The following is a 14,226-nucleotide window of genomic DNA, read 5'->3' as shown; positions in this document are numbered from 1 at the left end:
TCAATGTTCAAACTATCGGACAGTTGCACTTATTTCACATGCCAGTAAGGTAATGCTCAAGATCCTGCAAGGTAGACTCCAGCAATTCATGGAGCGAGAATTGCCAGATGTACAAGCTGGGTTTAGAAAAGGCAGAGGAACTAGAGACCAAATTGCCAATATCCACTGGATAATGGAGAAAGCCAGGGAGTTCCAGAAAAACATCTATTTCTGTTTTATTGACTATTCTAAAGCCTTTGACTGTGTGGATCATAACAAACTGTGGCAAGTTCTTGATGGTATGGAGATACCAAGTCATCTTGTCTGCCTCCTGAGGAATCTGTATAACGAACAAGTAGCAACGGTAAGAACAGACCACGGAACAACGGACTGGTTTAAGATTGGGAAAGGAGTACGGCAGGGTTGTATACTCTCACCTTACCTATTCAACTTGTATGCAGAACACATCATGCGACGTGCTGGGCTTGACGAATCCAAGGCTGGAGTTAAAATCGCAGGAAGAAACATTAACAATCTCAGATATGCAGATGACACCACTTTGATGGCTGAAAGCGAGGAGGAACTGAGGAGCCTTATGACAAAGGTGAAAGAAGAAAGTGCAAACGCTGGGTTGCAGTTAAACCTCAACAAAACCAAGATTATGGCAACCAGCTTGATTGATAACTGGCAGATAGAGGGAGAAAATGTGGAGGCAGTGACAGACTTTGTATTTCTGGGCGCAAAGATTACTGCAGGCACTGACTGCAGCCAGGAAATCAGAAGACGTTTACTTCTTGGGAGGAGAGCAATGACAAATCTTGATAAAATAGTTAAGAGCAGAGACACCACACTGACAACAAAGGTCTGCATAGTTAAAGCAATGGTATTCCCCGTAGTAACCTATGGCTGCGAGAGCTGGATCATAAGGAAAGCTGAGCGAAGGAAGATAGATGCTTTTGAACTGTGGTGTTGGAGGAAAATTCTGAGAGTGCCTTGGACTGCAAGAAGATCAAACCAGTCCATACTCCAGGAAATAAAGCCAGACTGCTCACTTGAGGGAATGGTATTAAAGGCAAAACTGAAGTACTTTGGCCACATAATGAGAAGACAGGATACCCTGGAGAAGATGCTGATGCTAGGGAAAGTGGAAGGCAAAAGGAAGAGGGGCCGACCAAGGGCAAGATGGATGGATGATATTCTGGAGGTGACAGACTTGACCTTGGGGGAGCTAGGGGTGGCGACAGCCGACAGAAAGCTCTGGTGTGGGCTGGTCCATGAAGTCACGAAGAGTCGGAAGCGACTGAACAAATAAACAACAATCTCAACAGGGCAATATTTGTAATTTGTAAATTTGGTGGACTTAACTCAAAGTGCTTTTTTCCTTTCTTTTTTTTTGGGTGGGGGGGAGAAATAATAGTGGTAAAGCACAATCATTTACTGAAGATGAAGCGCTATATTACTACTGAAGCCTGAATGTACCCTATTTCTTCTATTCTAAGACACACTTTTTCCCCCATATAAACATCTCTAAAAATGGGGTGCATCTTAGAATCTTAGGGGGGGGTTTCTGTTGTTGGTACTGAAATTAGTGTGCGTCTTACAATTGATGGCGTCTTACAATCGAAGAAATACGGTATTATTTGGTACAAGCCCTGCTATCCCAGCAGAATGCCAGATATACCACTGCCATGACAGATACACTGGTGGAACGTCTCAGATACGATGGTGAAACACTCCACATGTGAAGATACAGTGGAAGAACAGTCCAAACAGAGTGGACTCATGGGTGGCACAGGGTGGGGAACACACAGAACATTTATACCACATCCCATTACCTTTCAGTCCATAACCATGCCTTTCTCAACATAGTACAACGTTACACTAACCCCAGAATTTTGACTTCAGTGGGAAGTGGGGAGAAGAAATGGTCACCCTCATCAATAACCACCCCACCCACACTGCCACAATGGAGCAGAAGATACAGTGTAACTTAGCGCCCAGGCATAAAGCACCACCATCTCCATGTAAACTCCACACTCTGATGACGGGGCGGGGGGCAGCTATATGTGCCCAAAGCCCCACAGTGGCTGCAAATATGCGCTGTGTCCTTTGAAACTTTGAAGAAAAGTCAGGGATTTACCCTGATTTTTTTTCTCCAGGGTGAGGCCAGTACAGTCTAGCCTCACTCCAGAGTCATGGCAGAGGAGTGGCGGGCAGATGGCAACCCCTGATCAGCCGCCGTCTGCCTGGGCAGAGGAGAGGGGGTGAGCCCAGTGGCGGAACCCCCATGCTTTCATGCATTAGCCACTGCCACCCTGCAATAGCAAGGCAACCTGCCGCCAGAGTGCAGGCATGGGGCTGTCTTTTTCTGGCTCCATGTGATACATGCTTAGAGCTCATAAGGGGAAACTGTTGAAGGAAACCATGGAGAAAGGGCACTTTGCACAAAACAGCTAATCACTAGAATGTCCGTTGGAACCTGAGCACACTTGCTAACGTTTCTCCACCTAGAATCCTAACAGATATCTCACCTTGGGACTCAAGGCACAAACACCCAACCCCAATCCACTCCAACAACTGGGAGTACCAGGGCAGGATCTACACTACTGCTTTAAAGCGCTTTAAAGTGCTTTATAACAGTTTTGACAACTGTTGGGGCCCAGGACACACTGCATATACAGTTTTCAAAACGTTTTCAAAGTGCTTTAAAGTGCTTTAAAAGCAGTAGTGTAGACCCCCCCCCCCGGATAGAGCGCCCCACACAGGTAAGCAAGAGAAGGGGGAATCCATGCTGCGATGTGTAATGGCTGCCGCAGTTTCTCATGACTCTCCTCCCCATCCTCCCTGCCCTTCCGCTATGTGAATGCTGTGTCTTGTTTGAATTCTATTGCTCTAACACACACACACACACACGGGAAGCACCAATCCTCACATTCAGGAGTTCCACTGCAACCCCCAAAAGGAAAGGAGGGGCATCCTCATAGTCACAGCAGACTCCCCCTCCCTCCATGGAATATTGGGGGCTGTCCTATTTATTTCTTCTCACAACAGAGAAATGCTGACACGTGAGGTAAAGGTGCACATACGTCACTGTCGGAGACAGTACATTTTGTTCTGTAACTGAAGTTGGTCGGGAAAGGAAGGCCACACAGAGGATGCAAAACCAACAGCATGAATAATGAATGTTTGCCGAGAACAGGCCACACAGCCGACTGCTGCAGGCAAGGCTGGACAGGAAATGGAGTGCACGGTGCCTGAGAGCTGACTCAGGCACTTCCTGATATGTCAAGCTAAGAGCACCAATAGACAACAGGAATGGCACCAAGTTGTGATTTGGGCCAGGGATGAACGCTTATTATTAGTGAACCTAGAGCAAGATTGGGCAACTTGATGCCACAGGATGTTTTGGACTATATCTCTCATCAGTCACTGCCAGCATGGCCAATGGTCAGGAATTATGGAAATTGTAGTCCCAAACATCTGGGGGGCACCACACCAGGATGCCTATCCCAGCTCTAGAGGATGCCATAGAGTGGCGTCCATGTTGAGTGGTGGATTGTTCATCATGGCTGCCACCAGAAAGATCAGCAGTATGCTGGTATTAGGGCTGTGCACTGCCCCAGGCCGAACTCTCAAATACAAGGTGATACTGGGTTGGTCCGAGGCACCAGATTGGTTCCAAAGCACCTCAGGGTGCCTCAGGCTAATTCAGGGCGGTAGTAGACCACTCCCGCCCCCCCGCCCACCTGCACAGGAAAGCCTGAGTGAGGTTTTGAAATGAAAACAGAAATAATAACTACAGCAAGATACACTACCGCTTTATAACGATATTGAAGTGCTCTAACAACTGTTGGGGCCTATGACACATTCCATATACCATTTTCAAACCACTTTCAAAGTGTTATATCCTGCTTGGCTATAATTTAAATGGAAACACAATTCACCACACCATAGCAGGTAAGGGCTGTGACCGGGTGATCTGTGTGCCACCTCAAATCTCCTGTCCAGTGCTTACTGTGGCTGGGCAGCTTCATGCCCTTTGCAGCTCTCCCTTCCTAGCTTCTTTGTCTTTACACCACAGTTGAACTGGACGGCTCTTCAAACAGATGATGTTCTCTGCAAAGCAGAACATAGGGCCACCCTAATTGGACATATGACCAATAGAAGTCAGCCCAGGCAGGGAGATCGATTTCGGTCACTTCCCACAGTGAGCACATTACTCTCCCAGGGAAAAATCATATTTTCTTCTTTCCCTGGAGAAATAAGGACTCTAGATAGACACATCCTGGAAATGGCTTCTGAGAGCCCTTCCCTTCTCAGTCTAAAAGGGCGATAGGGGTGGAAATAAATACATGGCTGATGTCGGGTAGGATGATGAGCTGCTTGTAGAACGGAGTCAAATATAAAACCTTAATTTGAAACATTGCTTGACTGCAGGAGGAATCTCACGCTTATGGGCTACTAGCCGGCTGAGTCACCGATCTGCTGGGCGGTATGAGATCAAAGAGTCCCAGCATTCACCGGTTGCCTCTGCTTTGGGTCAAGTAAGTGAACAGCAGACAGTCCCCAACAGGCGGGGAGGCTGTTTACCATTCCAACCTGGGGCACAGCTCGGCTAGGCCACAGCTGTGCTTCCTGGGCCATAAGGGAGCGAAACAAGCCTTCCTCACAGCGCTCCCTCGGCTGCAGCTGCTGCCAAGGCTGATCTGCGTCCTCCTAATGAATCGCATCACCGGGAAAGGGAGGTTTATTCACTTTGTGCTTCGTTAATTAAGAGCGCGGGTTGGCTCGAGGGAGCTGGGCCTTCCTCCAGGCCTGGGCTCAAGTGCAAGTGGGCCAGAACCACAGCAAAGCCACCCCCTCTGCGGATTCTGAGCGTGGAGGTGTGTCTTGACACCGGCGCTTAACCGCCTCTGGGTCAACCCTCTTCCCCAGTCACCCCACACTTCCCAAAGAGCTTTACCACAGCTGTGAGAATGAACCACATGCGACAGCTCGTAGTCACGTGGCTTGAGGAGCTGAGACTGTGGCCCGGTAACAAAGGCGCAGGAAGCAACCTGCACAGGACCTGCTCCGCACAGCCTGAGCATTTTTTTCTGTCAGCTGGGGGCTAACGCGACCCAAACCTTTCAAACCACAAGCGAAACGCCTGTACTTCAAATGAAGCTGATCTTCCCGCCACCACCATCACCGCCGCATCTGGGCTGCAGCACTGTTAAGTTAACCACAACCAGCTGGGCTTGGCAAGCAACTTCCATCTCCTGTCCTTTGGCTGTGTGGGTAAAAATGTAACGGTCAGGTAAAGATGCCCGGCTTTAGGCTGTGCTGTGCTTCTTGCACCCTCTGGCGGACTGTGTGCGGAACAGCGCTGTGACAGCTTTCCATTAAAACAAGATAAGTTAGCATTGCGCCACACAGAGGCCTGACTCGCTGGGCGCAGTGGACGGGACCACCCACCTCCTACTCCCCCACCCCACCCTGCTCTTCAGCCTCTGAAAGGTCCCTCAAGTCACCTCAATCCGGGTTGAATAGCAGCAAGCGAAACTGCTGAATCCACTTATGGGGGAAGCATTCTTATGCTGGAATTCATGTAGCTCCCTCTTCCCATCCCATTGACGGTGTAATCCTGATAACACTGGAGCCAACGAGCCAATGGGTGCTCTGTAGCAAATCAGAGCACAAGGCCCTCTCACTCATTTAGGACAGTTCAGCTGCATTATTTGTTGCTGAGGCTTTGCCAGCTAGTGCAAAATAGGTCTGTCCTAATTGAAACATCTGTGCATGTGAACCAAAATGAATACATCATTTACTGGGTGGGATACATATACATACACAGACCCACACAGACAGAGACATGCACACTCTATATTGAACCAAAAGAGAGATGCTTTTCACAAATGTTTTCAGCAGTATTGAAAAATGCCCCCTTTCTGTGTTTCCCCCCCCCCAAAAGGGGATGCCTACCCAGGAAGCATTGCCTGCACTCTGAACTGGCTTTGTTTGCCCTCAGTCACATCAGCCCGATCTGATTAGCTATGTAGCATTGTGATAGTCAGCAGGCTGGGATCCTGAGAATTGGCATCATTTCCACACAACAAACTGGCCATATAATTTTGTGATGCTTCTTATCCACTACCTGATCCCTTTCTGGCCAGGATCACCTATAGTTTATCAAAGAAGAAGAAGATAAAGAGTAAAGAGCAAGGACAGAGGAAGTGGTGGTGCTGATGCATTCTCAAAATTTAGGGTTTTTTAGGGGAATGATTCCTCCCAAAAGCATTGCTTTTGGCATGAACATCAAAACAGGAAAATATCAATTGCATCCTAAGTACAAAGCTAGGAGGGTAAAGCAACCCCAAGTGAAGAGCTGTCAAAGTGATCTTGATACTAGCCTTTCCTGTCTATTAAATCAAAATATTATTATATCGCACTATGGAATGAAAGATACCTAATTCACAATCCAGAAAATTGCAAGTGCATGGGTTTCTTGTAGAGATGGACAGAACATGCTCTAGGAAAGTTTTTGCAGGCCCAAGGAGGACACACCTGTCCTCTCTCCTCTCCATGGATTAGCCCAAATCATATGAATTAGCCCATGCAGAGATATTGCCTGACCTCGCTTCATCAGACTCAGGGTGCATCACGATACCAAAAGGGTGTATGTGGGGGATGTATGTAGGCACCCTGGTAAAGCCCTCATTTAGTATGTCACCGGGGAATTCTGATCCACGAACCCCCTCTATGTGTGTTACAATGTGCGCATAGGAGCAGAATCTGCTGCACATCTGAACTGAGGGTTCACAGATTACCAAGAGAAAAGGGGAAAGAGAAATGTCTCCAACCTGACTTTACGAATTCTCCATTCCCAGCATAATGTACTGCCCTATAAATTATGAGCCTCCAAAGGTGCTATTGGCATTTAGCGAATTAAGTTCCTAGGACACAGTCACTTCTGCCCCCACCCTCCCAGTTTGCTGAAACCATGTCATTAAAAACTGCTCTTACCTTTTTGACGAGCGCACTCTCAGAGTGCTTGTCGCCCTCTGACCACCTCCTCTCCACTGTTCTCTTTTCATCTACCTGCAAGGACACGGAAGGGGATATTGATTCATTCAGGAACAACAAGGCCTCAGTACAAACTACGAGAGCCAGAGGACCCTGCCAGGAAAACTCAAGGATCATTGTTTAGGAACAGACAGAACCAAAAGGACCAAGGCATTGGTCAGGTGAAGGTAACCATGAGAGGACAGAGAAAAGGAAAGTGTAGGGAAGAAAGAAGGAGAAGAGCAAAATTCTTACCAAATTCCTTCTATTCCACCCTGCTGCCAGAAAGGGGAAGAAAGGTCTGTAGTTAAAAGCTCAGCCTTTACCATCAATATGAGCACCTTCAGCCAAAATCAGCGCATACAAACAGCTTCTGCACAACTAGGGTGACTGTGAACATATCACCCAAATGAGGACAAAAGAGAGCACAAATTTGCACACAATTTGTATATGCTAATCTATATGTACAGCTGCAAATTTAGAAATAGATACTGTAATTTAAATAGAAACACAACACATTTCAACATGTTGGGGAAGGCTGTGACCAGGCTTAATTGCCTTTAAATATCCTAATATCTCTGATCAGTGGTCAGAGACAACTGCAAAAGTAACTTGCAGGTCAGATGCACAACCCCCAGGGGCTACCTCTGCCCACAGGCTGGAGGTTCCCCAGCTGTGCCATAGATTTTGACATTCTGTTCCCCTCCTTTTTACTGGTCAACCATTATTTGTTTTGGCTGGTTCATAATTCCTGTCTGCCAGCATATTCCAATATCCCTATTGTCTAACATGCTATTTAGGTTTTCCAGTAGTAGGGCAGGTAGACTGAGGATTGGCAGATGCAGGAGGGGTTAAGCATCTCACCTGTTCAATCCTCCATGCAAAGGCCCATGACCACATTCCTGTTATTGCTGTCAGTGCAAGATTGGGGTTATGCATCAACCAAGAGACCATATCTAGCTCCTCCTACAATATCTACATAGTAGGCTGCTGGTAAAGACACTGGAATCACATAATTTTCTCCAAAACAGAGCACAGAGCAGTCTAGGATTATTTCATTCCCGATATAAATGTACTGTAGAGATGAACAGACAGGCTGCTGAGTGTATCGACAGTAGTCCTTGTACTATGCAGGAAATTAAGGTCATCACCTGCCTTGCCCTAGGTTTAGGATTAGGGTGCAATCCTATGCATGTTTAGACCATGCATTTTCCAGTTAGCCATGCTATTTTCCAGTTAGCCATGGAGTTGTCATGGTTGTTGTTTTTCCATAGGATTGCGCCTTTCATGAGTTAATGTATTAGACTGCTTCAAGACTATCTAAAGAAAAGTATTCTTAAACTGATTTTACAACGTCTGAAAGTGGCAGTTTCTGAAAGCTCCATGTGGTATGAAGTCAGTAGCTCTCCCAAGCTTTAAACATGAAGAGAAGGCTAAAATACAAAGACGCCAATTCCCTCGAGCCGTTTTAGAGAAACCAAGGGTGCTGGGAAGGCAAGTCTCAGCTTGAATGAACAACCTTTACTCCTAATTGCTTACAGCCTTATTTTAGCTGAACATCAAAACCCAGATATATATATGTATACACACACACACACACACACACACAGAAAGAGAGAGAGAGAGAGAGAGAGAGAGAGAGAGAGAGAGAGTAATAGCCTGGTAGAAACACCATTTCAGGGTTATATCTAAAGTTTAAGAGGCAGCTGGACAACCATCTGTCAGGTATGCATTAGGGTGGATTCCTGCATTGAGCAGGGGTTGGACTCAGTGGCCTTATAGGCCCCTTCCAACTCTACTATTCTATGATTCTTTGCACTCTTTAAAGTGCAAATTCCCCCAAAGATGGTTTACAACTTTATTTTATAGCCTATAAACTAGCCTATCTTTACAGCAAAAGCATATAAAAACACTCCTGAAGTTAGGGTAGACCCTTATTCACCACCACACACAAAAAAGAAGATGTGAATCAGACAAAAAAGGACAAAAGCAGGGTGCCGATTTGCATAACATTTGCATGTGCTAATTTATGCAAATTTAGAAATATATACTATAATTTAAACAGAGGTAAAGGTCTTCTCACCACAGTACACACACACAGTGGGAAAAGCAGTAACCTGTGTGCCTGCTAAGTCTGCTGTCCTGGTGCTAACATCACGGCTCCTGGGCTCTCCCTTCTGATGGTCCTTTATCTTTAAATCAGACTTGGTCCTAGTCTACACCAAGCAGGATATTGCACCATGAAAGCAATATAAAAGGCAGGAGCCACACTACTGCTTTATAGTGGTATTGAAGCAACATATGACTACCTCCTGGCAGAACCCTAGAATATATGACATAATAATTAGAAACAGAGCACCTTTGAGCATGTACAGAGTCCTTTTCCTCATCCATGTGTTTCCAGATGGAGGGTTTTTTAGACATCAAGTATTGTGCCAGTTCCTGTGATGATGGGTGGCAGAAGATAGTAGGGTTGCCAACCTTTGCTCCAGCAATTTGCTGTCCAGGAACCAGCGAGTGATAATTTTTATCTCCATGCTGTGAAAAGCTCCACAAGGTGCTGCTAAAGGCACAAAAGCAAGCAAGTTCATTGTTTTCTAGTCAGTTGGCAACCTGGGACCTGCAACAAAATGTTGCAGCGTGGAGTGCTTCTGATCCAGGTGCCAGCCATTCTATTCTATTCCGTTCCCCTTTACCCCTCCCCGTTTTAATGGAGTTTATTTCCTCCCAACAATCTGTCAACATTCCACGGCCTCTAAGCATGCTCTGTCTTCATTGGTTGTTTTTTTGGGGTTCCCCTGTTAGTTTTTTTCTAAAGTTCTATTGTACTTCTCTGAAGTTCGGGGTTCCCCAAAGCCTGCTGAAAGCTCTCTCTTCTCTGTGGATGGAGCTGTTTTGGCTACATAAGGAGAAGTACTCAGAGAACAAAGCTAGCTATTAGTATACATCACCATCACCATCATTATCTGTATCCCACTTTTTTCATGAGGATTTGTGCCCAAAGAGCTGACAATGCAGAATCAAGACAGGAGGCATAGTCCAAGACTCGCCAAATAAAACATGAAACATGAGAGTTGCTATTTCTCCTGTCTCTCATGACGTGTCTTTCTATGCCACTTCTAGATTATGTCCACTGTTGTTTATTGTGACATCTATGGGGAAGAAGGAGCTGCTGTTTGAGGGCTTTTCATTGATACAATCTTTTACAACATCCTGAGACTATTCTCTCCTTTTGGATAAAGCACCCTTAGGCCCTTTCTTTCTTTCTTTCTTTGAAGGAAACAAAAGCACAATGCATGGATATTAGGGGCAGAGGGGCAAAGGAAGCAAGGAGATAAGAGACAGTAACAGGGTCAAAGGGTTAAGAACCACCAGAATCTCTTTAAAACTTCAACAGGCACAGATGTCCAGCATGAACCTATGTTTACTCAGTAGTTGGGTGGCCATATGGAAAGGAGGACAGGGGTCCTGTAGAAAAGGGAATTTAATTTGGTGTCATTGGTATGGACACAGCACCTGGTGAAATTCCCTCTTCATCACAGCAGTTAAAGCTGTAGGAGCCCTGTCCTCTTTTGTATCTGGTCATCCCAGGCAGGGCTTCTGCAGCTTTAACTGTTGTGATGAAGAGGGAACTTCACCAGGTGCTGCATACATAAAAATGACACCTGCTGAAATTCCCTTTTCTATCTATACAACTGTTAAAGATACAGGAGCCCTGTCCTCCTTTCCATATGGTCACCCTACTCAGTAGTAAGTGGGTGTTATCCCAACTGGGCATTATCCCAAGGAAACATGCACAGGACTGCTGTCTTAAGAGTTGTCAACATTTTCTCCAGTAGGCCTGCTGTGCATACCTGTAAGCAGCTGAATGGCAGACAGGAATTCAACAGGCAAACATTTTCCCACCTCCAAGGGTCAAAGACACTTGGACAGTAATGGAGGAAAGCTTTAAATGTTGGATTTCTGACAGTCACATCGCTATTAAAGCCATGCCAGGAAGAAAAGATAGCAACATTACGCAGGCCAAGGGTGTTTGCAAATTCGAGGAGCAGAGAAAAGTTTACTTAACTATTTATTTGTCCTCCTCCCAATCAGCCCGTGGGTGCTTCTAGACAAGGCTTTTATAGTTCAATCACCTTGAGTCATTTGCAAAAAATTTTAAGGGGTACAGGTAATGTCATCTTCTATTCATAGCCCTCCCACGTTTTCCTACAGCTGCTTCCATCTTTTTTCACACTGCGGAAAATCCATGAAGGATAAAAGGATAGAATGGCCTCACAATGCTTTCTGACTGTCAGTGCTAGCAGCTCTCCATCTGGAAGCACCCCTCCTTTCTTTTTTAACTTTTCAAAAGTGAAAGCCTGTGAGCTGGGTCTCCTGGAATGCCTTGCCTCTGTATGCTCCATTTTTTGAGCTTGATCACACATATTTTCCCCCCTGCTTTCCCTCCACTTTTTTTTTTTACCTCCAATGCATAAGTGTGTCAAGCTTATGGTCCCACACTGCTCTTTCACTGGTTTGCTCTTCCACTCCACCCCGCACCTTCTCTTTCTCCCACCAGTTCATTGGTTGTTCTCCCCCCCCCCCTTAACAAGACAGGTCCTGTCAGATGAATACTTCAACCAGACTGCTTTTCTGCCCAGCAAAAATGGAACAACCCTTTAGTCTGGCTCTTTGGGGACCATTGAGGGAGTACAATCCTGTCTCTGCAGAGATTCAGGCATTCTACGATTAAAAAAAAAAAAAGCTTTTGAGCCTGGGATGCAAGACTGGGTTTTCTATTGAGGCTTGGAGCTGGCTGCTGGGAGAGATCGCTTTTCCTTGCCAGGCCCTGATGCAATCTATTCAAGCCAACAGCAAGTCTCCTGTCACAGCACACGCCCCCAACAAAGGAAAACATAAGAGTACAGCACTACACGGAGGCTTAAGGGTGAATTAAACGCACTTAGGGAAGTAATCCAGAATTGTGGCGTTCGAGGAAAAGACGGAAAAGGCTGGGGAAGAGGCGGGGTGTCAGCAGGACAGGCACCACGTCATGCGAGTACTGTGCTGCAAATCCACACACCAGGCATGGTGAGAGGGCACTAAACCACTGGTGTGATGGAGCTCTTTATCAGCCCCCAATTTGATTACATCAGGTCTTCCGCAACTTGGCGCCACCCAGATGTGTTGGACTACAACTCCTATAATTCCCAGCCAGCATGGGCATCAGGTTTGGGAAAGCTGCATTGCATCCTTACCCTCATGTCACACAGCACTGATTTCTTTAGACGGAAGCATATTAACTCTATAAACATCATATATATATATATATATATATATATATATATATATATATCCATTTAAGGAGCCCACAAACCATATAGGTTGTCCAATTTTAAAGATGATTTGCAGCATGCTCATTAACCATTATGCTTCACTGGATACACATACTGAAACTTGAAGCTCAAATGCACTGTTGCATAAAAGTGCAGCTTATTAAATGCAGCCATTAAACACACACACACACACACACACACACACACACACACACACACACACACACACCACGCCAGTGTGCAGAGGTCTCCCAGGAAACATGATACTAAAAGACCCAGAAAGAGATGAATTACTCAACTCTCGGCTGACAAGGAGGATACTGGTGCCAGGGAAAAGTCTTGGCTGGGCAATGAAGGAGTGCAGGGTATGATCGTAATAATGTTTCTGCTTCTTAGACCATGGGGATTTGCTTTATTACCTTCTATGGGAGAGGGAAATGAGATGCCAATCCTGTTTAGTCTCCACTGAAGCGGGGGTGGGGTGGGGGGGGAGGGGGAGTGTGTAGACGATGCAAATGGTTCATTGGTTTGCATAGGATACACTTATCAGCCTGGCAGCCACAAAGCAATATATTTCAAAGTTGCACTAAACACCCACACTGGCTCTCAAGGAGCCAGGGTGATGGAGTAAAGGGCCAGAAAGTTAGACTTGGATTGCAGTGGTGTAGAGGAGCCCAGGTTTACCAAGACACAGGTTGACAACATTATGAAAAGTACCTGCAAAGCTCCATAGGTGACAAATCATGATCATGCAATAAACTGCTCGTGTCGAGAAGCTCTATGGCCTGAGACAGACGTAATGGGAGATATGTTTTCTGCGACATGAATGATACAAGGAAATTATCGCAGTACTTAGGGGAAATAATAATGAAGTGTTGTATCAATATTATTCAGCCCTCTTTTGGGGGGATCATGTACAAGTGGCCACCCTAGCAGGAGTCCATTTGGGATCTAAACAGGAAAGTCCCTGGTCCTGCCTCTGCCCCCTTTTTTGCCTTCCCTCTTTGACATCTCTGTGTTTCTCTAACATACGTCAAGCGGATGCCAAAGTCTGCACCACCCTGTTTCTCACAGAGCCTTTACACAAAAAGGCATTTACTGTCAAATGTACTGTTAAAACCCTTTTAAAACTCCAGGCCTAAATGTGCATGTACTTCACGCTGGGAGGCATTACAGGCCCTGGACTCGAGGACAATGGCACACTGTTATTGGGAAAATGCTGGCTGTGAGTGAGAGCCTTGAGCTCGCCGCCGCTCTCAGCGTGATTTACACTCTCCGTTTCAATGTGTCCATGCAGTCCCTGCAGGCCCGTCATCCATCTTGCCTGAGAAAGAGCCTTGCCCCCATCTGGCAGCATAAAACCCTTGCCTGCCCCCACTCACCATGTCAGCAGGCTTCCTTTCCACCCCTCGCTAAGAGTGGGCCTGAGAGAGTTAGGCCCAGCAGCTGAGGCACAGCCTGCCACTGGCCGAATATGAAGCACAGATTGTGCCGTTCTCACGTTAATCCTCTTCTCCTTCAGCAGGATGTCACTCGGGCACTGTCTGTTTGAGACTGCGGGAGCTCAGCTCCAAAATCTGCTTGAAAATCTTTGACCCAGAAAGCACAAAATAATAACATGCACTCCAGAAGAAGCAGCTTTCCTCAGAAAAGAAGCGCTCCATTCGATCAGAGGCCCCTGACTTGAACAGTGTCATTCAGATAGGGTGAGCACTTAAGAACTGTCAAGCGCTTCCACCACCATGGGGAAATGCATCACCAAAAATGAGGACAAAGGAGAACACAAACTTGCATAAAATCTACATGTATGGATAAATGCAAATTTAGAAATAATTATTATAATTTAAATAGAAATACAGTACATCTCACTATGGCACCTGTGACC

General features: G+C 46.1%; 1 protein-coding gene across 1 annotated transcript in view; it reads right to left on the bottom strand.

Annotated features, from left to right (window-relative positions):
- CCDC9B (coiled-coil domain containing 9B) overlaps positions 1-14,226 on the bottom strand; it is an 80,411-nt gene that overhangs the window by 45,171 nt on the left and 21,014 nt on the right. The window contains exon 6 of the mRNA XM_063117729.1: positions 6,985-7,059. Coding sequence (XP_062973799.1) covers positions 6,985-7,059 — 75 coding nt within the window. The remainder of the gene's footprint in view (positions 1-6,984; positions 7,060-14,226) is intronic.

This window comes from Elgaria multicarinata, chromosome 2 (assembly GCF_023053635.1).
Source record: "Elgaria multicarinata webbii isolate HBS135686 ecotype San Diego chromosome 2, rElgMul1.1.pri, whole genome shotgun sequence".
NCBI lineage: Eukaryota > Metazoa > Chordata > Lepidosauria > Squamata > Anguidae > Elgaria > Elgaria multicarinata.
This window is presented reverse-complemented; position numbering and strand designations above follow the sequence as displayed.